We start from the raw sequence: 23,270 nt of genomic DNA, 5'->3' as shown, positions 1-23,270 counted from the left end.
GTGTGTGCCACCACTTCTCCAAAAGATTCTAAAATATCATGTTATTGTTGTATGGAAAAATCAACCTTAATAAATTGGTCAGTTTCTTACTTTTAGATCTCTGTGGTGGGCTTGGTTCCTTGATGGTGATGAAAATTATCTGAACATAAAGGATCTGATTTCACAAATGGAAAATTTTAATGCGGAAAACATTTGAGATTATGGTGGCAAAATATTCTTCAAATTACACGGTTTTTCTTAGTTTAATGAAAAAAGCTTAGGTGGAAATTTTATGCTTGATTTATGTGATGAGTGTATAACGAATGCAATATAAGAAGAGACGGGTAAAAAGACAATTACAATTAAGGAACATCATCTTAATTCCTATGAAAGAGTTTGAAGAGGTAGGAGGTCACCTGGTAACACTTAGAAAAAAAATTGTATGTTATTTGGGGGAAGCAGTGAATATGCTTCAAAGAAAATTCATTTATGATTAGGAAGAAAAGAACTAATCACAGGCCAAACAATATGTTAAGCCACAGTTTGCCAAATTTTAAAATGTAGATATTGGGGCTGTGTTGCAGTTCAGTAGTAGACACTGGCCTATATGTGTAAGGCTCTGAGTTCAATCCCTAGCACTACAAAGTGAATAAAAAGGATATTATGTAGTATGTTATTTGGAGTTAAGTCTCACATCTGTCCATAGATTCTTAGGAGCTCCATCTCAGTGACACTTTTCCAAATATTTAGCACTTTCTCATTTACCTAAATTCTCTATTAGTTAATATTTTCTTGTTCAAGTATATCTTGTCTTTTGCTTATATCCTCACCTCTTCTTGTCCTCTTCCTTTGCACCTACAACCAGTAAAGTTTCTGGTGACCAACAATGGCTTTTAAATCTTGCATCCCTGGGCTTATTCTAATGTGAATTGGGGTAACTTTTCAATGAATCAACATTTGCAGCCTGAAAACTGATTTATTCACTCTTTATAACCTTTCATATTAAGAACATATGGCAGGAAATGGAAGAGTTGATGAAGTCAATAAAAATTCTTGTCAAATTGTATTTTATAGCAAATTACTACTTTTTCTTTCTTTTTTTTCTTTGTTTTTTTTTTTTTTTTTTTTTTTTTTTTTTTTTTTGCTTTTCGCGGTACTGGGGTCTTAACCCAGGTTTAGCTCACGGAGCTCCTTAAATCTTACTTTACCTCCACCCTTACCGGCCCAACACCGCTCTGTAACGGGGAGGAACCTTCTCCCATTTGGGCGCCGCAGTTTCACCCGGGGCCTGGGAAAGGAACTCCGTGATCATAGAGTTGGCGGAATGCCGGGGTAGAGGTGACCGGAAGTGGGTTCTTTGCCCCCTGTCCTGGACGGGATCGGGTCTCCGCGGTTTTGGTTTGGTTCGCGCTGTGGTCTGATTCTCTCGCTCGACCCTAGTGCTTGGGCTTCGGGGTGGGCTCTCCTAGGTACTCAGCTTCCTCCAGTATCAACCTTGGGAAGCTAGTGCACTCCCCGGTCTCCTAGCAACGCGGACCGAGCCTGACGGAGCGCGGCGCAGACCAACTTGTTCAGGCGCTAGCTGGAACCCCTGGTACCGGCCAAATCGGAGCAGAAACCCGGCGCTCGGAAGAATAAGCAGGAATGGCGGACGAGGCATTGTTTTTGCTTCTCCATAACGAGATGGTGTCAGGAGTGTACAAGTCCGCGGAGCAGGGGGGAGGTGGTGAGTGCTGCCTCACGCCCTTGAGGTCCTTGCAGTGACACTTCCTTGTTTCCCCTCAGTGCTTTTCTTAACCCCCGTCCCATCTCCACCCACGCCTCCCGAGTGTAGACAAAACGAGCCCCCACCTCCACGTGTCCCAAACCCTAGAACCCGTAGGGCTGTCTCCTTTGGTACTTGATCGTTTCTCTCCCTTTTTCTTTTGTATCTTCTATTGATTTTTGTGTCTCCGAACTATTCATGTGGGCCACAAATTTTCTTTCATTGTCGTTCCTATTAGGATTTACAGTAGGATACCGTAGAGCTGATTTTGGCATCCTGCTTAATTTTGCTGGCGTTTACAGCACGTAACAAGCCATCCACCGAACAGCCCAGTCCCTTGGTTGAGAATCCTCTACCTCTTTCCCCATCGGTAATCTTCAGTACCACTCTATGCAGCTTGAGGACGGAAGGCTAATAAGGTTTGAAGTCAAAACAAAGTTTGCAGATGTGAACAGTAATTAGGAAACCATTTTAATAAATTCAAAAAATATTTATTTTTTCCCCATTATTTTGGAGTTGGTTTTAGGGCCTGGGGATGTAATAGTGAATGAAATAATGCTCCCGTCCTTGTGGCGGTTACTTATAATGTGTGAGAATTCTCATTTGCTCATTGATAATTTCGGAAACATTTAGTGTCTGGCTTTGTGGGCCAGATACTGCTAGATAAATAAGATAGAAACCTCTGCCTCACAGTCCTTGAGGAATAGGGAATTTAATGTATAATTAATTAATCATTGGATGGTAATTAGGTGTAGAATCGCGAAGTTGTAACGTATTTTAGAAATGAGATTCCAAAGTCATGTTCAAGTTGGTAGTCCCTCCTTTCTTCTCTCTCTCTCTCTTTTTTTTTTTTGATGCTGAGTCCCGGAACCCCAGGGCTCATCCATGGTAGACAAGTGCTCTACCACTACACCCCTAGCACGGGAACCCTTTGTTTAATGCTTTTGATAAGGGGTGGCGTAGGAAAAGCATTCTAGGCATGGCTAGATTAAATTGGGTGGCAAGTGAAGGAGAGCTTAAGTTAGAGCCTTGTGTGATTTAAGAATTTTGATTTCACTGTAAGATTTTGGGTAGGGAATGATGTTGTCCATTTACATTTTAGGAGGATAATCTGGTATTTGGGCCAGAGAAGGAAAATCCTTGTAGTGAGAAAATAGATGATTGCAGGAGGTTAAGATCTGAATTAAGACAGGAATGGGAGAGAAGAGGTTTGCAAGACAGGAGATAAGAGTCTGTAGGCCTTGGTTAAGTATGAGAATGGAAATTGAAAATTTTGCCTTGTTTTTTAGCCTGAGAAGCTGGATGGTTATTCTGTTAACTAGGAAAGGGAAGACAGGGGAAGTGATAAGCAGGTGAAAATAATAAATTATACCCCCTCCCCCCATGATATTGGAGATTGAACCCAGGACTTTTATATATGCTGGGCAAGTCACTCTACTGCTGAGCTACTGTTTAAATTTGAGACAGTGTCCTAATTGCCCAGGCTGGCCTGGAACTTGAAATCCTCCTTCCTTGAAGCCTTCTGAGTTGCTGGAATTACAGGTGTGCCACCACCTCGTTAGGCTAGGTTTTAATTTTTGAGGTACTTGTAGAACTTTTTTTTTTTTAATACTTGTAGAACTTCTAAGAAAAGGTGCTGCCAGTTTGTAAAATTACAAGAATGGGCAAGATAGATTTAAAAGTATCATTAGGAAGACATATTAAGGAGGAGTATTGAAAATGAAGCAAATTCTATTCTTATTCAGACCTATCTTTCATTTTTCCAAGTTACAGATTTTTCTCTTGATCATCAATGCATCACTGTTTGCTGTTTTACCCTTTCCCTTAAAGAACAAGTAGAAATACATTCCTTTTCTCTCTCTCTTATTTATTTTATTTTTTTGGTACGGGGATTGAACTCAGGGGCACTCAACCACTGAGCCACATCCCCAGCCCTATTTTGTATTTTATTTAGAGACAGGGTCTCACTGAGTTGTTTAGTGCCTTGCTTTTGCTGAGGCTTGCTTTGAACTCACTATCATCCTGCCTCAGCCTTGCAAGCCGCTGGGATTACAGGTGTGTGCCACCATGCCTGGCGACTCCTTTTCTTTTATCATAAAAATTTCCCTCCTTTCTTCTCCTCTCCTTATCTTCCCTCTTCCAAGTCTTGCTCAAGCAAATCTTTTTTAGTCCTCTTTTTTTTTCTATTCAGTTAGGCCAAAATAAAGTGAACAAGGTGTTCTGTTCCTGAGTGGTCATTGTAAGAGATATGCTTATAGGAATGGGATATAGCCGAGTGGTAGAGTGCCTGCCCAGCATGCATGAGACCCTGGGTTCAGTCCTCAGTACTGCAAAAACAACAAAACAAAAAACAACAACAACAACAACGGTGTGTTTATCTTTAAAGAGAAAGGAAATCTATAAGTTTTGAGTCATTAAAAATAATTTTTCTTTTCCTATTGTAATATGTTTATGGTAGGGGAACATGAACGAACAAATAGCAAAAATGATTTAAAAACAGGTATACAGGGGCTGCCAGGGCCTGGGGCTCAGTGGCAGAGTGCTTGCCTAGCATGTGTGAGGCACTGGGTTCCATCCTTAGCATCGCATACAAATATAAACAAATAAAATAAAGGCATGCTTTCCATCTACAACTACAAAACAATCTTTTAAAAAACAGGCATATGACAATCTCGATAATTAGATTCCATATTGGAATCTGGGTATATGAAGGTTCATTGTATCAATGTCTCTACTTTGAGTATGCTGAAATTTTTTTGTTAAAAAAAATGTAAAATAAAAGTATCCAGAAATGATATTTTATAATTTTTTAGAATAAACCATTTCTGAATAACAGAATTATGTTTTTTATATTTTTTATTATAAAAAAGTTAAGTGACATGAAGTTTCATCTTTCAGGAAAGTGAAGTAAGCTTTCATTAAGTTCAGAACCAGTGTTCTTAACTCTCCAAAGTCAAGATTTTTAAACAATGTTTAATGAGGAATTAAATCTCTAAAAGTTGAATAATTGGTTATGTCCAAATTTATGTAGAATGAATTAAGAAGGTTGCTAAAATATTCTGAGGTTTAATTTTCTTACATATTGGGTGCCTACTGGTGAACCTTCTTGGGGCTGTAATTGTAGCAGAGGGGGATAAGGTGACTTGGGCAGTGGAGGCCAGCGTCAGCAATGCCCTGTCTCAAATTAAAAAGGACTAAGATGTAACTCAGTGGTAGTGTCCCTTGTCTCAATCCCCAGCACATAAAATTGAAAATAAAATAAAGTATGTAAACGGTGGAAGAAGTTCTGTGGAGACAAATTAAGTACTTAGTTTAATTTGTTCTTGGTAGGTACTGTCACTGAGCTGTATCTACCCAGTTGCTGAGTATCTGAGGCCCTGAGTTCAATCCCAGTGCCACAAACCAAAACAAAACCACAAATTACTGTCAGCACACTAGATTTCCATTGAGGGTGTGACTAATGAATTCACATTTTAAGTTTCTATATGGGTGATGATGTTGGTTAGGGAACACATTGAAAATCACTGATGGAAAGTTGCTGAAAGGGGATGAGTTTAATTTTAAAGAAGATGTTAAAATGGGACCATATTGTCCGAGCAAGACCTGTAGAATGAGAGTTGCTCATGTGATATATGGAGGGAAGAGTCGCCCATGCAAAAGCCCCAGCATGTAACTAGACTTAGTTTGAAGAAGAGTAGTAAAACCAAAGAGGTAGATGACACCTGCTTTGTATAAAAGACTTGTGGGGTCTCTGGAAGTGTTCAGCATAGAGGTAGTATTTAAAACCTGAAGTTCAGACAAGACTGTCAAAGGAAAAACAAAGGGCAATTGCATGTTTCAAGTCATAGGATGTCATCTACTGAAACACACTGAGAAATAGAAACCTGGAAAACTGAAGGAAATATTTTGAAGCAAGGCACAATAGATAGCACAAGGGAATGACTGATGAGAAAAAAGTCAAAGGTGATACCATGTTTTATAACTTTCGCAAGCAGAAAAAAACAAAAAACTTCTAGGGAAGGGTTTTTGGCATGTCTGAAAAGTATTATCATAGTTCCCTGTTTATCTTATGCCTATTAAAAAACAGTGCTACAAAAATGTAAGGATTTTACCTGGTGTAGTGGTGAGCCACTTTACTCCCAGTGATTTGGGAGACTGAGAGGAGGAATCAAAAGTATGAGTCACCTCAGCAATTTAGTAAGATCGTCTCAAAAAATAAAAAGTGGTGCTGGAGTTGTAACTTAGTGAAAAGCACCCTGGGATCAATTCCTAGTACTAAAAAAAGAAAAGTAAAGTATTAACATTTAGTCAATATTTTATTTTTTTACTTGAAAGGGGATTTTTTTCTTTTTCTTTCTTTTTTGTTTGTTTGTTTGAGATGGGGTCTTACTTTGTTGCCCAGATTGCCTCGCACCTTCTGGGCTCAAGTAATTCTCCTACTCAGACTTCTGAGAGTAACTGAGATTACAGGCACACACTACCATGCCCTGCATGAAAGCACATTTTAATAGATCTTGGCAATACACAAAAAAGACAGTAACATTTGATAGTATATAACTGTTGAAACCATAATATATTTGTAAGAAATATATTGACCTTTGTTTTTAGAAAAATGCTTATTGCTTTTAATCACATAATCAACATACTGAAAATAAAAACAGTGGGATTACATTTAGCTATAGCAGGAAACACCCTAAATCTTCCTGATATGAGGTAGTTGCCTGATTTGAAAGAACTGAGTAAGAGCAGTCACTGCAAAATGTAGTAGAGGAAACAAGTTCTTTGTAGTTTACTACTTCATTGTAGCTTATCATTGCGGAGTTAGGAGCATAGTCATTACCAGAATGAACAAAAAATGCTTACTATACAAGTGAGATCTTATAAGAATATGTTCTAGAGTAGAGGGGAGTCGGAGTATCAGCTAATATTCCACCATAACAATCTGAACTAGTTCTTAAATTAGCTTTGCAAGAAGATACAAACTGGTATTTCTTTCTTAGAAGGGTGCAATAGATAAAATCAGTAAATGATAACTGGTACCTGCTATGTAAGACTAGTAGGAAAGTCACAACAAATACCAAAGGCCCCTTATACAATTACAAAACTATATAAAAATAAAACTTCCTTGCCTACTGAGAAATACGTTTATATAGTCTGTTCCTGTTGCTAATAACACATTACCACAGAATGGGTAAGTTTATTTATTTTTTTAAGAAAGGGTAATTTTAACTCATGGTTCTGGCCCAGGACCATAGGGTTGCATCTGATGATGGTGTTTTACTTTTAAGAGTTCCATGGTAGCACAGGGTGTCATACAATGAGAGAAGAACACCTGTGTATCTTCGGTGTCATCCTCTCTTCCTTTTGTTATAGGGCTGGGGCTTTCTGGGAAACTGAGGCAGTATGAAGACAATACCCCCTGCCCCTTTAAAATCCCAATTCTTGTGATCAAGTCAGAAAGATTTTAGACATGTCACTCAGAGTGACAGGCTTGAGTTTATTAGAACAGATAGAAAAGGGGGAAAAAGAACATTCTGGTAGTCCCAGAGAAGTTTCCAGAGTCCCACCCAGGTCCACCTCTCAACTTTGATAGCAAAATGATATCAGACTTTCAAGCCCCATTGCCATGACAACTCTAGGTCACTTTGTCCCATGCTGACTGGTTCTAATTGGAACCTGTTCTTACAGATTTTATGGTGAGGGGGAATTATCCTTATCTTCCTGAGTTCTGGGAGCTGGTCTGTGGAAGCGTCACAGAAGTCCCCACCTTCAGGGTAATTTGTGTTCTTCTTACCAGCTTTTTGGGCCTGCATTTCTCCTGCAGATAACAGGTAGTTTGCTGAGGAATGTAACATTCTGTCAATCTGAACCAGGCAGACTTGCAGGTTAATTGCTTCTTAGAAAAGAAAGCATGTATGGGTCAGCACAGTGGGCCCATTTTGTAGAATTATTCCCTTTACCTCCTGTTCCCACTACTCATCTCTCTGTGTCCCTTACTATATGAAGCTACTAGTATTCAGTCATGGGAACTCTAACCTTATGACTTTAATCCTAATTGTTAACCTCTGTACACCATAGTTGCATTAAGTTTCTGCCCTGGGGGTAGAGGGTCTCACTGTGTTGCATAGCCTGACCTTGAATTCTTGAAACACCTGCCTTAGCCTCTGGAAATACCTGGGATAACATTTTGTTTTTTTTTCAGTGATAAGGATTGATCCCAAGGCCTTGCACATGCTAAGCAAGTACCTTGTCACGGAACCATACTGCCAGCCATTACTTTGTTAATATCTCAAAATGGGAATTAAATTTCAACACAGGAACCTTCAGGGGACACATTTAAGCCATATCCAAACAATAACACACTTCAGTTCACACGTGATCCAATAGACTTCAAAATGGAAAGAGAAAATTTTTCAATATAGCAAAAAAAAAATACTATTGTGAACTAGAGCTTAAAAATTACTTATAGAGTTATTGCACCTCAGTTTTGCCTCCCAGTACTGGGGATTGAACCCAGGGATGCTAAGTTGTTGGGGGAGGGGTTGAACTTGTGATCCTCCTGCTTCAGCCTTCTGAGTCAGTGGAATTACAGGTGTGCACCACTGCACCTGGCTAAATTTACTACTTTTGTAACATTCTTTCCATGCTGTGAATTTTCTGGGGCATACACATGAATTACTTTGCATCAAACTTTTCCATATTACTTACATTTTTATAGTATTCAGTGGGAATTTTCAAATAGTTAAATGTTGAAATTAAAAAACTCCTGCATTTTTGTATTTGTAGGATTTCTATGAATCTACATTATCATGTTTTAGTAATTTTTAAAATTTTGAATACAAACATCTTGGTATTCTAAAAGTATTCGTAGCTGGGCGTGGTGGCGCTTTCATGTAATCTCAGCTGTTTGGGAGACCAAGGCAAGAGGATCAAAAATTTAAAACCAGCCTCAGCAAGTTACCAAGGCCCCTGTCTCATAATTAAAAAGAACTGGGAATGTGACTCTGGTTAAGTGCCCCTGGGTTAAATCCCTGGTACCAAACAAGCAAACAAACAAAAAAAACTAAAAGTGTTCATAACTGTTGTTTTCAAAACAGGAAAATGGACGTTGTATTACTAGCTGGAAAACATGGGGTTTCGAGTGGGACAAGGATTGATAGAAAGGTGAGCAGTATGGATTTGAAATTTTCTTTCAGGAAGGTTATGAATATGAATAGTCCATTTCAAAAGATTGCATAAAACTTGAGATATTTACTTTTTCTCTGTTCTTTAATTCAAAGATTATTTTCCTTTTTAAGGAGCTGAGGTAGTAGTAGAGAACGTGCTAAGCATGTACAAGTCGTTGATTCAATCCCCAGCACCAAAGCAAAATTCTTACAAGGTCCAGTGCTAGATTAACTTGGTTATTCAAATTTTAAGTCTTAATAATTCAAGAAACATTTTAACTGTTTTTAGCTGTCAGTGGACCTTTACTTTATTTGTTTATATGTGGTGCTGAGAATTGAATCCCAGTGCCTCACACACGCGAGGCAGCACTGTCCCCACTGAGTTACATCCCCAGCCTCTCAAGAAACATTTCACATTAAATATTTTCCTGAAATACTGGTAGTTTGAAAATAACTGCTTAAAATCTCATTACATTTTTTACCTAACGTCTAGTAGGGCTTTTTTTTTTTTTTTTGAATCTGAATGGAATTTTGTTTAAATGTTAGGCATGGAAATGCCTTGAGGTCTTTGTTTATACCTGTAATATCTTCCAATTTATAGATTTTTTTTTTAAGTCTCGTATCAGCATAGTTGAATTTTTTCTTTTCTTTTAAAATAGTATTGGAGGTTAAACCCAGTGGAGTTCTACCACTGAGTTACACATCAAACCCTTTTTATTTTTTTATTTTGAGACAGGATCTTGCTAAGTTTCCACATTGGCCTCAAACTTGTTATCCTTCTGCCTCCACCTGGGATTATAGGCATGTGTCACCATTCATTCCCTGCAGATAGTTTGAACTCTGATTATATCTTATATAACAATGCTATTATTATGCCCAGTCCTTTTTTGTTGTATTGTTGTTTAATGCTAGGCCGATTGTACTTATTTTGGCTGTACTATTAGACTAATAACTAATACTACTGTCAGGCCCCATAATTATATACAGATGTGAATCCTTTATGATTGATCTATTTACTTGGTGTTTAACACTTTATGGACTTCAATAAATGTTCATTGCTGTTGTTGCATTTGGAATTTAGGTTCATAGTTTGCCCCTTTGGGAAAAAGTGAGAAAAAATATGTTTTGGTCCCCTTCACTTTGTTTGGAAGAAAAAATATGTATTACGTCTAGTTGATCTTTTTAGGTTTACGAAAGATACTGCAAGGTTCAAGGATGAGTTAGACATCATGAAGTTCATTTGTAAAGATTTTTGGACCACCGTGTTCAGAAACAGATCGACAATCTAAGGACAAATCATCAGGTATTTAGATAACTAAGGGCTATTTTAAGTTTTTTAATATAAATGCCCTTGTGTATCAATTCTGCTTATTTAAAAAATAATTTCTTATCAATTTTGGAATGTTCTCTGATGTTATTGTAATAAGTCATTAATAAGATATGTGCAGTTATCAGTAACTGTAGGTATCCCCCACCATTACATAAGTTATGTTAATTTAAAATGTAGCATATGTCAGAATGATACTGGTTTTAGAATTTGTTTCCTTAGTTTATTACCAAGTGATAATATGCAAAACCAAGAATTAATGTCACATTTATTCTTTAATTTCTATTGATTTTTAGAGCACATTTAACTCTTCAATACTCTTGCATTGTTCATTGCTGCTGTCCTTTTTTTTCCTGTTTTGAAAGATTTTGTTACTACACAAGTATTAGAGTAAATGCAAAACCATGCATTTAAATGCATTGATTTTGGAGGCTAGGGATGTAGCTCCATGGTAGAGTACTTGTATAGCATGCATGAGGCCCTGTTGAGCCCCAGTACTACAAAACAAAAACAAACAAAAAATCTCAGACAACAAGACAGTTTTATTTTAAAAAACTTCACAGGCATATTTAGGGTGGATTTAGCATTTTGACTAAGTGTAAAAAATGGAAAACAGTTTATTTAATACTACTAGATAATTCTTGTTTTCATACAGTCTCAAGCTTAGTTTGGAATTGAAGTGCCAACAAGAAGTGACTCCATTATTGGACTTTCTAGATGTGCTTTGCCAACATATAATAATTTTGTATGGATGAGTACTAGTGACTATGTAAGACTCTTAAGTTCTTTTTTCTTCGTGTATTGGGGGACCAGAACCAGGACTTCACATGTGATATGCAAGTGCTTTACCACTTAGTCACATTCCCAGCCCAACTCTGAATTATTAGGGACTATGTCTCTCACATCTTTGTATTTTCAGCATATTGATATATTTAGTAAGTAGTAGTGCTGTAACTACTGAACTCAATCTCTTAAGCTTGAACATTATGAAATTTCTTTATTTGAAGAAAATATGACCATGAAAAGGGGAATTTAATAACTCAAATTATTAGTATTATTATTTTAACTAATACTTTATTTTTTATTTAGTTTGTATGTGATGCTAAGGATCAAACCCAGTGCCTCACATGTGCTAGGCAAGTGCTCTACCACTGAACCACAAGTCCCAGCCTTAAAATATTCTTAAAGTTGTTTTATAGGGATAAGATTAGGTTTTAAGGACTCTGAAACTAAACTGACTTGAATCTTTTTTGTATTTTTGAAATAGGGCATCTATGTACTTCAGGACAACAAATTTCGTCTGCTTACCGATGATTCTGCAGGAAAACAGTACTTAGAGCATGCGTCTAAGGTATTTAATGCAATAGAATAGTTGGACTTTCTACTAAAAAAAAAAAAGTAGATTTACTGGAAAAATTACAGTGCAAATCACAACAACTCTTTAATTTAAAATGGTAATTTGAAAATTGTACTTGGTTTTTTTGGCACTGAGGATTGAACCCAGGGCCGGCGGGTGGCGGGGGAGAGAGTTTCTGCCACTGATCTACATCCCCAACCCGTTTTTATTTGAGATAGGTCTTGCTAAGTTGCTTAGGGCTCCACTAGGTTGCCGAGGCTGGCTTCAAAACTTGCTTCAGCCTCCTGAATTGCTGGGAATAAAGGGTGTGCCACTGTACCTGGCAAGTTGTCCTTTTTTCCTAAAGCCACTTTTATGAAATAGAAGACATATTTTCATCATGAATACCTTACATGTACTAGTAGCTGTAGCTAAATAGATCTATAGTGACCAATTAAAGAAACACTACCACTAAATGCCAGTGAATATAGATTTATGATACTTTGAAAAAGCATAGGCACATCAATACAGAGATTTCAGACTTACAAAACAGACATTACTGTGCAAAATTATTCACCTGAGAGTATATTTATGATCTCCTCTAGTAGATTAAAACATGTAATAGACCTGGGGTTGGGGTTGTGGCTCAGTGGTAGAGTGCTTGTCTAGCAAGTGTGAGGCACTGGTTTGATCCTCAGCACCACATTTTAAAAAAGAAAAAAAAAAAAAAAAAAGAAAAAGAAAAAAAAGAAAGTTATAAAAAAAACATATAATAAACATTTGTTTCTAGGACTGCATGTTTTATGTTAAGTATATCTGTATTCTGGGTTTTGTGTAGATTTTGTTTTTTAATCTTATGTAGGAATCAGTGAATAAGTAAATGTGTTAAAGAAAGCCAATGAATTTTAGTATAGGGTTCCTTTGAAGTGATTAAAATATCTAGACAAGTATAGGCTGCTGTTTATTTGCAAAAATTTGTCTGGACCTACATTATTGAACAGAAAGGCAGTATAGTTATAGTGGAAAGATCATGGTCTTGGGATCAAACAATTTAGATTTTAAACTAAGCAACATAACTTATAGATTGTGATATTGACTAAGTTATATAACTCCCCAGGATCTTAGTTTCCTCATTAATAAAATGAGTATAAGCATAACTATGATTGTCTTGAATAGTTAGATGTATTTAAGTACTTAACGTGAGACTGAGTGTAGCCACACACAACTGTTGACACACAACTGCAACAATTTGGGAGACTGAGGCAGGAGGATTACTTTTGCTCAGGAATTCAGTGCCAGCCTGTGCAACATAGCAAGACTTTATCTCAGAAAAAAAAATGGTATTTATTATGGTGCTTGCACATGATATACTTAGTAAATCATAATTATTATTATAGCTGTGCAATGTCAACAGAGTAGGCGAAGATACAGATGTGATTCTTGTTTTTCATAATTTTATTTCATTGATTTAAGTTGTTCATTGTCTATATTTTTGAGGTCACTTAGGCTCTCATGACATTTTTTGTGGTAAATGTTTTCATTTTTTTTATTATTATTATCTCTGGTTCTCACTTAATTTTGGGGGATCTTTTAAAAAAAAATTTTTTAGATGTTGATAGACCTTTATTTTATTCATTTATTATATATGGTGCTGAAAGGTAATCTTAGTACCTCACACATTCTAGGCAAGCGCTCTACCACCACTCTACCACTGAGCTACAATCCCAGCCCCAACTTTCGGGGATCTTAATTTCTTTAATTGTAAAAGAGTAAACTGGCTCAGCGACTTTTTTTTTTTTTCCTGTGGTGGTAGGGATTGAACCCCAGGACTTACACATATTAGGTTAGTATTCTACTACTGAGTACATCCACCAACCTCTTTATTTTTATTTTAAGACAGGGTCTCACTAAGTTCCAGGCTGGCCTCAAACTTATGATTCTCCTGCCTTAGCCTCCTGAATAGCTGTATAGTTCAGTGATTTTTAAATATTTTGATTCTATGGCCTTTTTTTTCTTTTTTTTTTTAATGGTACTGGGGATTCCACCCAGAGGTTTGTACATGCCAAGCAAGTGCTCTGCCAATGAACTACATCTCCATTCCTTTTTTAAAAAAAATTTTGAGACAGGGTCCCTTTAAGTTGCCCAGTCCTGCTTTGAACTAGCAATCTTCTTGTTTTAGCCTCATATTAACTGGGATTAATAAGCATGTATCCCCACCACACTAGACCTGTGCTTTCTTTTTTCTTTTTTTTTGGGGGGGGGGGGGGGTGGTGCTGGTATCTGAATTCAGACCTGGCACATAGTAGGCAAGCACTGGTTATTGGGACCACTTTTCCCAGTAAATATATATGTATGAATGATTTTAATTTTTCTGATCCTCATAGATTTCTGGTTAAGAACTCTAGGGATAAATAATCTCTCTCTCTCTCTCTCTCTCTCTCTCTCTCTCTCGTGCGTGTATGTGGATATGTGTGTGTGTGCACATGTGCATGTGGTATTGGAAATTGAACCAGACATCCTGCACCACTGAACTGTATCTCCAGCCCTTTTTATTTTTAATTTGGGACAGAGTTTTGCTAAGTTGCTGAGGGCTGGCCTCAATTTGAAATTTTCCTGCATCAACCTCCTGAGTTGCTGGGATTAGAGGCATGTGCCACCACTACCAATGAGAAGCAATATAAGGTCTTTTCCAGTTCAGAATTTGTTGACTCACATTTAATTACTTAGTAATACCTATTTGTGTGCATTAATTATAACATTTATTATTATTAGTAGATACATAGTATTGAATATCACGTAGTACAAAAAATGGAGATAATAAAAAACTCCTTAGATTATTAATTTTTCAGTCTCCATTCCTGTCATGACTTTCCCTTCTGTAGACCAGCTCCATTCCTTTTTTGTTTCTTTATAACAGGGTTTTTTGACATCTGCATTATTGATATTTTGAAGATGATCATTTTTGTCTTGACAGGCTATAATGTATTCTTTTTTCCTCTCTCTCTCTCTTTTTGGTACTAGGAATTGAACTAAGGGGTATGTAACCACTGAATCACATCCCCAGTCCATTTATTTTTATTTTATTTTATTTTATTTTATTTATTTTATTTTTTATTTTATTTTTTATTTTATTTTATTTTTTTATTTTATTTATTTTATTTTATTTTATGTTATTTATTTTATTTTATTTATTTTATTATTTTATTTTTTATTTTATTATTTTATTTATTTATTTTATTTTATTTTATTATTTTATTTTTTTAATTTATTTTATTTTATTTATTTATATATTTTATTTTATAGAATATAAATATTCTTCATTTATACATTCTCCATAGTCTCATATTACTTGAAAAACTAGTTACCAACCAAAATCTAAATTTGAAGCTCATTGACACATTCTAGATACCAAGTCAAAACTGGAGACAATTTAGAAAACTGAATATTTTGTAATATTCATTTTATTTGTGTATGAAAAACAATTTGGTTAAAATACAAATGGTATAAACTAATTATTCAAACTTAATCAAAATATATTATGAAATTTGCCTCAGTTAAGGTCTGCCTTAGTATAAAAAAACTGTGAGGTCTAAAAGCTCAATGTGTAAAACAAGCAACAATTCATTAGAAGAGGGATGCAGAGGAGGCAGATTCCTAGAGAGCCTACCACTGTATTTGATATCCTTATTTCTAAAATTGTCCTTAAGACAAATTAGTTTGGCACTTTAAACCCTTTAAAATCACTGTTGAAAACAAAATAAGTGGCTGAAGTGTTTCTAATATTGGCACATGAATTTCATGGATATTAATCCAAAGGTCTATTGGAGAAAAAAGAAGTACATGAGTATTTTTGTTAGGTGTGTGTTTCAAAGGTGTTGAAACAAAACCAGAATAAAACGTTTCAGAAATTATAGTAACAAAATTTGATTGAACCTTTCCTTTTTTTTCATAGACCATTATTACAGTGATGAAGTCAAGCAAATAGAGGAAAAGTAGCACTTCATACCTAGAAGTGGCCATGTACTTGACTGTGGGCCGGTCCAAGACAAAAATGTTACAGAATTGATGTTGCCGTTCTCCCATTTCATCACCAGGGCTTGCTGTTCACATATCCATTAGTTTTATTCTCTGGTTCACATTTAAGTTATTATTTCAGAGGTGCAAGGCCCAGAGAGGGGTCCTGTCATTCTTTGAATCCTGGATGACTTGAGACTGAAAGCCAAAATACTGGCTGCTTTTTCCTTGCCCTTTCATTTTTTTTGCATTGTTCACCATATTTTTGAGTTTAAAACACCAGGGCAAGACAGTTCATGGAACAGCTCCTCTGGTTCCGTCTGAGGCAAACTCACACCACCACCAAATTTCTTCAGCAGTCTGCTCTCAATAAACTCACCATTCATCTTTTATTCTCATCATGGAAGTGGGAGTCACTTGAAGGCCAAGCCTGATCAAGAAAGCTGGAGCAAGGGCTGTTCTCAGGTCCCATCTAGAGTGCCAAATTTATTGCCAAAAGCTCAGTCCTTATTCCAGATGCCATTCTAATATTGAGGATACAGTTTTGAGCAAAAGGAAAAAAGATGATTTATTGCTTTGCTAGCAGGGAGAAACAGAGGACTCCTGTTCTAAAGTCTGTGATTCCCCATTTTATTTTTTGTTTTGAGGTAGGGTCTTGCTAAGTTGTTGAGGCTAGCTTTGAACTTATGATCCTCTTGTCTCAGTTTCCTGAGCAACCGGGATTACAGGCATGCACCACTCTGCCTGGTCCCAGCCCTTTTTATATTATTCTGAGACAAAGTCTTGCTAAGTTGCAGATGTTGGCCTTAACTTTTCAATCTTTCTGCTTTAGCCCCCTGAGTTGCTGGGATAACAGGCATGTGCCATGGTGCCCAGCAGGCAATAGTCTTGAACAAGTTCAGATTCTTATTTGTAGATTATAGAAAACAATTCTGATTAATTGAAATATTGTTTTTATGGAGTAATTAGGAGGGCTCAGAAAACAGGCAAGAAACAAGTTAAAGCAGTCAGAAAAGGACCCAAATCACTATGACTGGGAGTGCCTACTTAGAATCCTGTGGGCAGCTAGACAGTAGACAGAAATCACCTTCTCTGTCCCCAGAAGGAAATATAACATGTTTCATATCATTTTTACCTTATTGTAGATTGGGGTCCTGAACTGGAGCACCTAATTGGCCAAACTTAAGTCATATGTTCATACACTTTAATTGCCAGGGAGCTAGGGCATCTTATAACAATAAGATTTTTTAGTAACTTAAACAGTTTTTCTACAACCTTGGGTGTTTGTGTGTGTGTTTTGTTTTGTTTTCTTAGACAGGATCTTACTGTGTTGCTGAGGATGGCTTAAATTCCTGTGCTCAAGTGATCTTTCCACCTTAGTCTCCTGAGTAGCTTAGACTACAGGCATGCACCAAGCTGCCTGGCTGTTGACAACCTTCTTATTTTAAATATCAATGATTTATTGGTAGCATGACTTAACTAATGTCATATTTTAGTAACTTTAGTGTTGCAGTAAATTCTTACTTTTTTTTTTTTTTTTCCAATTTTTCCTTTTAGTATCTAGCATTTACTTGTGGCTTAATCAGAGGTGGCTTATCAAACTTGGGGATAAAAAGTATTGTAACAGCTGAAGTGTCTTCAATGCCTGCGTGTAAGTTGAATTTACATTTCTTATAAATGTTTTCAGATCTTTTTTTTTTTTTCAGGGATTTTTTTTTAATTTTTGAAAATGTACAGGATATTAAAACTGCTGACACATTTTCATTTTAGTGTTATCCACTTATGTTTAATATGGTAGTATGTAGTATACTATATTCATGTTCAGTGATTTTTGAATTATAATAGTGATTTAAGAAAATTTGCTTAAAACTTCTAAATTTTAAGACAATTTAAGGAACATTTCTTAACTTTTAAAGGATTTTTCTGCAGTGTTTTTCGTTTGGTCTTTTAGAAGGGCTGGGCATCTAATCCAGGGCCTTACTAAACATGCTAAGCAAGTGCTGTATCACTGAGGGCCCCCTGCGTAGGCCTCTGTGGTGTTTTTATTTTTTAATTTTTTGATACTGAGGCACTTTACCATTGAACTACATCCCCAGCCCTTTTAATTTTTATTTCAAGACAGGGCCTTCCTAAGTTGCTGAAGCTGATCTCAAATCCTCCTGCCTCAGGCTTCCCAAGTTTCGGGGATACAGCCATGTGCCACTATGCCTGACTGTAGTGTTCTTTTAAAGAGCAGTTTTCCCTATAGCATTGAAAATATCATTTAAATAGTTGTTTAGAATATTATATAAAGTAAAATCAACTAGTCTTCTTGTTTAAACTCCTCCTAAAGATTTTATAATCAAAGCTACCAGCCAAGAATAAAATTCACTTGAACTTCATTGTATTACCTTTATTCACAGTGGTAATTAGCAATGAAATTACAAAAAGAACAAAAATACCCATTCCTGAACCAGATAATCATCTAATAAAAATGGAATTTTGAATATTATGAGAAATGTGAGAGACGTTTGACACAGCAAGTTTCTTGATTAAAACTACTTCCTAAATAAAAAAAAATTTATGTATATATAGGCTTGTTTTCCTTGTACTTAAAATCAAAGAATTATTTCTATGTTTTTCTTTTTTAGGCAAATTTCAGGTGATGATACAGAAGCTGTAGAACATACTGAAATGCAAAGCTTCCACAGTGTAAAGAGATAAATTATCATGTATAAAGTATTTGAGTAATATGATTTAAATACATTGTTGGATATTTGTATAGGAGGATCTGTTTCATCTGTTCACAGACTAAGACAAGTGGTCATTCTATTATGATACAAACTTTTTATTGAAACGATTCAAAATGAAAACCTGACTTCAGATAACTAGACATGAACCTATAGGACTCTTCAAACATTTTTGTTTACTTAGAGATATGTTTTTAACCACAGGTGGAAAAGCAAAACTCAGGGTTTGTTGAACTAGCATGAAGAAAAGTGTGCATCAATCAGAATCATTTGTGTAAGAATGACAAACTTTGATAAAGTGTGAATTTTAGTTATTTTTAAACAACAAACACTAAAGCTTAATTTTTATTTTATTGCTTATAATTTATTTCTATTGAGAATTTTATGCATGATTTCATATATACATTGTGTATATGGGTGTGTGTGTGTGTGTGTGTGTGTATATATATATATATAGATATATAAATACATATGACTGTCTAAATAGCTTGAAAGCTTAATTTCACTTAAATGAATTTTAGTCCTTGCTAGCTCTATTAATGTAGTCAAAGTGAATAAGATTAGTTTAAATGTGAATTTGGTGACTCTGAAACCAAAGAATATTAGGTATGTTGGGAGAAAATTTTTATACATATTCCTATTAAAGTCTGACTTTCTATAGGAGCAGAGGGGAGGATAATTAGTTATACCAACATTCATTGATCACATCTTCTCTGTGGGTGAGGTCAGTGCTCATCTAACCTATCTCTTTGCACCCCTGCTGATTACTTTATTGTACTTAAATTACCTATCTTAAGCAGATATCTCTTAAGCTTTTGTTAGAACTCTGAATATTGGGTTATCTGCACTTGATTTTTAAAACTGTATTTTGTTTACTGTTTCATTATTACTGTGTGTGTGTGTGAGAGAGAGAGAGAGTGTGTGGGTGCGCGCGTGCATGGCGCGCATTGCTGGGGATTGAACCAAGGACCTTGTGCATGTGAGGCAAGCACTCTAACCAACTGAGCTATATCCCCAGCCCTTGTGCATATATTTGAGGGAACTCTGCAGGAGAGTGAGTGACTCGCCAAACAGAATGTTCACTGTGTAAAATTGGCAGATTAAAGAAGTGTGACTCCTATAATAAAATGAACCAAATATTTATATTAGAAGAATGAAATAGAAAATTCAGTTAAGTTAGAGGTATACCATTTTCCTTTCATAGAAGGGTACAATATTATAAAGAAAAATGTTTAACTCTTCCCCTGCCTGCCCACACCACCCCCCCACCGCCATTGGTACTAGGGATTGAATCCAGAGGTGCTTTACCATTGAGCTACATTCTCAGCCCTTTTTATTTTAATTTTGAGATAGGTTCTTGATAGTTGCTGAAGCTGCCTCAAACGTTAAATCCTCTGCTTCAGGCTCCTGAGTGACCGGGATTATAGGTGTGTGCCATTGCACCTGACTAATTCAGTTTATTAAAGTAATTCTCAGTGCTTCCCTTGCAAGCACAAGGCCCTGGGTTCGATCCCCAGCACCCCCAAAAAAAAAAAAAAAGTACTTCTCAGTCTCAGATAATTTAGAAAGAACAGAATATTTTTCAGATTTTTAAAAAATACATAAATTCAGGAAACCACTGCCAAATATAAAAATGTGAAGCTTAGCAGTAATAAAGGAGTAGCAAGTGGCAAAGATCTTTTAAAACATGACTATAGCAAGTGACATCGAAGTAGATCAAAATGGAACAAAAGAGAGAACTTTAAAATAGAACATGTGGAGTATGTGTATGAGAATGGTGAAAATCATTGGGCTTATTAGACATTCTCATTAGCTTATCCATTAATTATTTCCTTTTCTAGAGCTCCCTTGCTGACAATCCCCGTTTTTTGTTTGATGTTAATTCTAGATGGTTGCTTTGTGCTGTAGAAGATACTGCTTGCTTCCCTAGTCCCAGAGAGGTGTGTTGATTAGATTTTAACCAAATATAGTGATTGGCTTATCTTGATTATTTATCAAAGTCCTGGCTAATGAAACAAAGAGGGAAGTATTAAGGACTTTTGAGAAATGTTACTTTTAAAAGTAGTTATAAGGTACTGCTTGCCTAGCACGTAGGAGGCCTTGGGTTCCATCCCCAGCACTGGAGCCTGAGGGTTTGAGGATATAGAATAAGGATTTTCCCCCACCCCCACCCTGTATCCTTTTCTGCTTCTCAGTGAAGGTATGTGTTGAAGGCTTTTGGAGTTAAGCAAACAGCCTTTTGCTGACCATGAAATGACAAGTATGAGGATGAAAGCCATCACACTGAAGATAGCAGGATGCAGATATTTTATTGAATTTCAGTGCTTCTTAATTCTGAAACTGTTCTACCTATTAACTTTTTGTTAGGTGAGATGTCAGATTCCTTATGATGTTCAATCCACTTTTGGTTGTGTATCTTATTATTTATAGCCCAAAAGAACCTCTCAGTAGAAACAAGGAAGAGTTAGGTTATTCAAGAAATAGTATAGGACAATTAAATGTGCTTTTTTTGGGGGGGGGTGGGGGGCTTAAGATTGACATGAAAAAACAGTAAAATCCTAAAGTGCTAAAGAAAATATGCGATCACTTTTATGATCTTGTGAAGACTTTTCCAAAACACAAATGTAGAAAATCATAAAGGAAAATGTCAAATTAAAACTAACATCTCTTCAACAAACATTGGAAAAAATTGAATGTCCACAAGTAAAAGAATGAAATTGGATCATTGCCTTAACACTATACATAGAAATCAGTTTAAAGTGGATTGAGGACATAAACATAAAATCTGAAATTTTCTGAAAGAAAACATAGGGGGGAAAGCTCTATAACATTTGTTTTGGCAATAATTTATTGCATATCACACCCTCAGCAAGATAACAAAAGCAGGATGACAAATGGAACTATATCAAACTGAAAAGATGCACAGCAAAGAAAGCAACAGCAAAAAAGCAACTTATGAAAGAACATATTTGGAAATCAAATCTAATAAGGGGTAATATACAGAGTGCATTAGAAATTCATGCACCTCAGTGCATGATTCCTTGATTGAGAAGTAGGCAAAGAAGTGAATAAACATTTGTCCAAAGAAGGCATATAAATGGCTAACAGGTATATGCATAGATGTTCAACATAACTAGTTAGGAAAATGACAATCAAAACCAAGAGATACCACCTCATAGCTCTTAGAATGGCCATTATTGAAAAAGAAAAAGAAAAAAAAGTAACAGTGAGTCAAAGTGGGGTGCACTTGTAATTCCAGATACTTGGAAGGCTGAGGCAGAAGGATTTTGAGTTTGAGCCCAGTCTGGGTGACGTAGAGTCCTATCTTAAAAAAAAAAAAAAAAAAAAAAAAAAAAAAAGTGTAGAAAAATAAATTGGTACAGCTGCTATGGAAAACAGCACAGGGGCTCCTAAAATTTTTAAAATACAACTACCCATATAACCCCAAAATCACACTTGTATGCAGGGTCTCCCAGTTTCTCCCTACATACTGATAAAAGGTATTAGATATTGATCAAAACATGGAAACTATTCCTGCCCTGAGTCAACTCCGATATAATCTTCCCCCTTTTTGAGACATACTAGGTAGAACATCTCAACTGTCCCCTCAGTGATACAATGCAGCCTCTCTGTACAGTTTCCTTAATAAATGCAGTTGGACTGATCACCCTGATGTTTAGTGCTGCTTTTTTGGAATCCCATCCAGCCCCACCTTTGGATGGATGGATTGGTGCCATCTGTTGGAGGAACTTCCTAACTGCTAGGATGAAACAGGGTATTTATCCAAGAATTGAAATCAGGGTCTGAAGAGATCACTTCCATGTCACTGCAACATTGTTTGTTTGTTTAATATCAGGTATTGAATCTGGGGGTGCTTAACTACTGAGTCATGTCCCCAGCCCTTTTTTTTTTAATTAAATATTTAGAGATGGGGGTCGTGCTAAGTTGCTCAGAGCCTTGCTATAATTGCTTGAGGCTGGTTTTGAACTCATGATCTTGTATCAGCCTCCCCAGCTGCCACCTTGCCCACTGCAACATTATTGTTAATAGCCAAGAGGTGACAACAATCTAAGCATCTAGGGATAGATGATAAAGAATATATGTTGTGTGTGTGTATATATATATATATATATATAGTATATCCATATATGTGTATATATTATTATTATATACATATATGTGTATATATATATACACATACACACACACACAGTGGAATATTAGTGTTTAAAAAGGAAGGAAATCTTGTCATGCTTCAACGTGGATGAACCTTGGGTACATCATGTTAAATAGAATAAACCAATCATAGAAGGACAAATACTACATGATTTCACTTATATGAGATGTCTAAAGTAGTCAATTCATAGAGCAGAAAGTAGAATGATGGTTGCCAGGACTGGGATGCGAAATAAATGGGAGTTTTAAACAGGGTTAAGAACAGAGGTTTTTGTCATGTGGTTGAAGAAGTTCAGAGATTGGCTATACATAATGTATTAGGAAAGTAGACTTCTTAGCTTTTTTACCACATAGAAAAATATGAAGTCTGCATGGCATAAGCTACATGAGAATGTTAAAAGAAAATATAGTGTATACCATAGATAAAAGTGAATATTTGCATTTAAAGAGCATTTATAAATTTAAAACACATCCTTTAACTCAGCAATTCCATTACTACTGCATTTCTTTTTTTAAAATTGAACCCCACTTTGGGAAAATTCTGGTGCAAATGAAAAGAAGGTTGAAAGGAAAAAAAATTATATGTGAAAATACCACTGTCAGCTTTTTCATACTAGATTAATACTGAAACATTTTTATATCAGGTAATGAGAGAACACTTAAGTACTATGGTAAATAAGTACTTGGACTATTAGGTTGCCATGTAAAAATGAGCTTTATAGCTGGATGTGGTGGCTCATCCTGTAATTCCACATACTTAGGAGGCTGAGGCAGAAGG

The 23,270-nt window shown here is 36.0% G+C and overlaps 1 protein-coding gene across 1 annotated transcript; it reads left to right on the top strand.

Moving 5' to 3' along the window:
* The first annotated feature begins 1,312 nt into the window (after nt 1-1,312).
* Nucleotides 1,313-18,705, top strand: Trappc6b (trafficking protein particle complex subunit 6B). Its single transcript, XM_047540126.1, is given in 7 exon segments — nt 1,313-1,705; nt 8,842-8,908; nt 10,097-10,176; nt 10,179-10,213; nt 11,505-11,588; nt 17,145-17,238; nt 18,218-18,705. Coding segments are annotated over 6 exon segments (360 nt in total). The 5' UTR covers nt 1,313-1,705; nt 8,842-8,873; the 3' UTR covers nt 18,250-18,705.
* The last annotated feature ends 4,565 nt before the right edge of the window (nt 18,706-23,270 follow it).

The sequence above is a fragment of the Sciurus carolinensis genome, chromosome 2 (genome assembly GCF_902686445.1).
Source record: "Sciurus carolinensis chromosome 2, mSciCar1.2, whole genome shotgun sequence".
NCBI classification, from domain to species: domain Eukaryota; kingdom Metazoa; phylum Chordata; class Mammalia; order Rodentia; family Sciuridae; genus Sciurus; species Sciurus carolinensis.
This window is presented reverse-complemented; position numbering and strand designations above follow the sequence as displayed.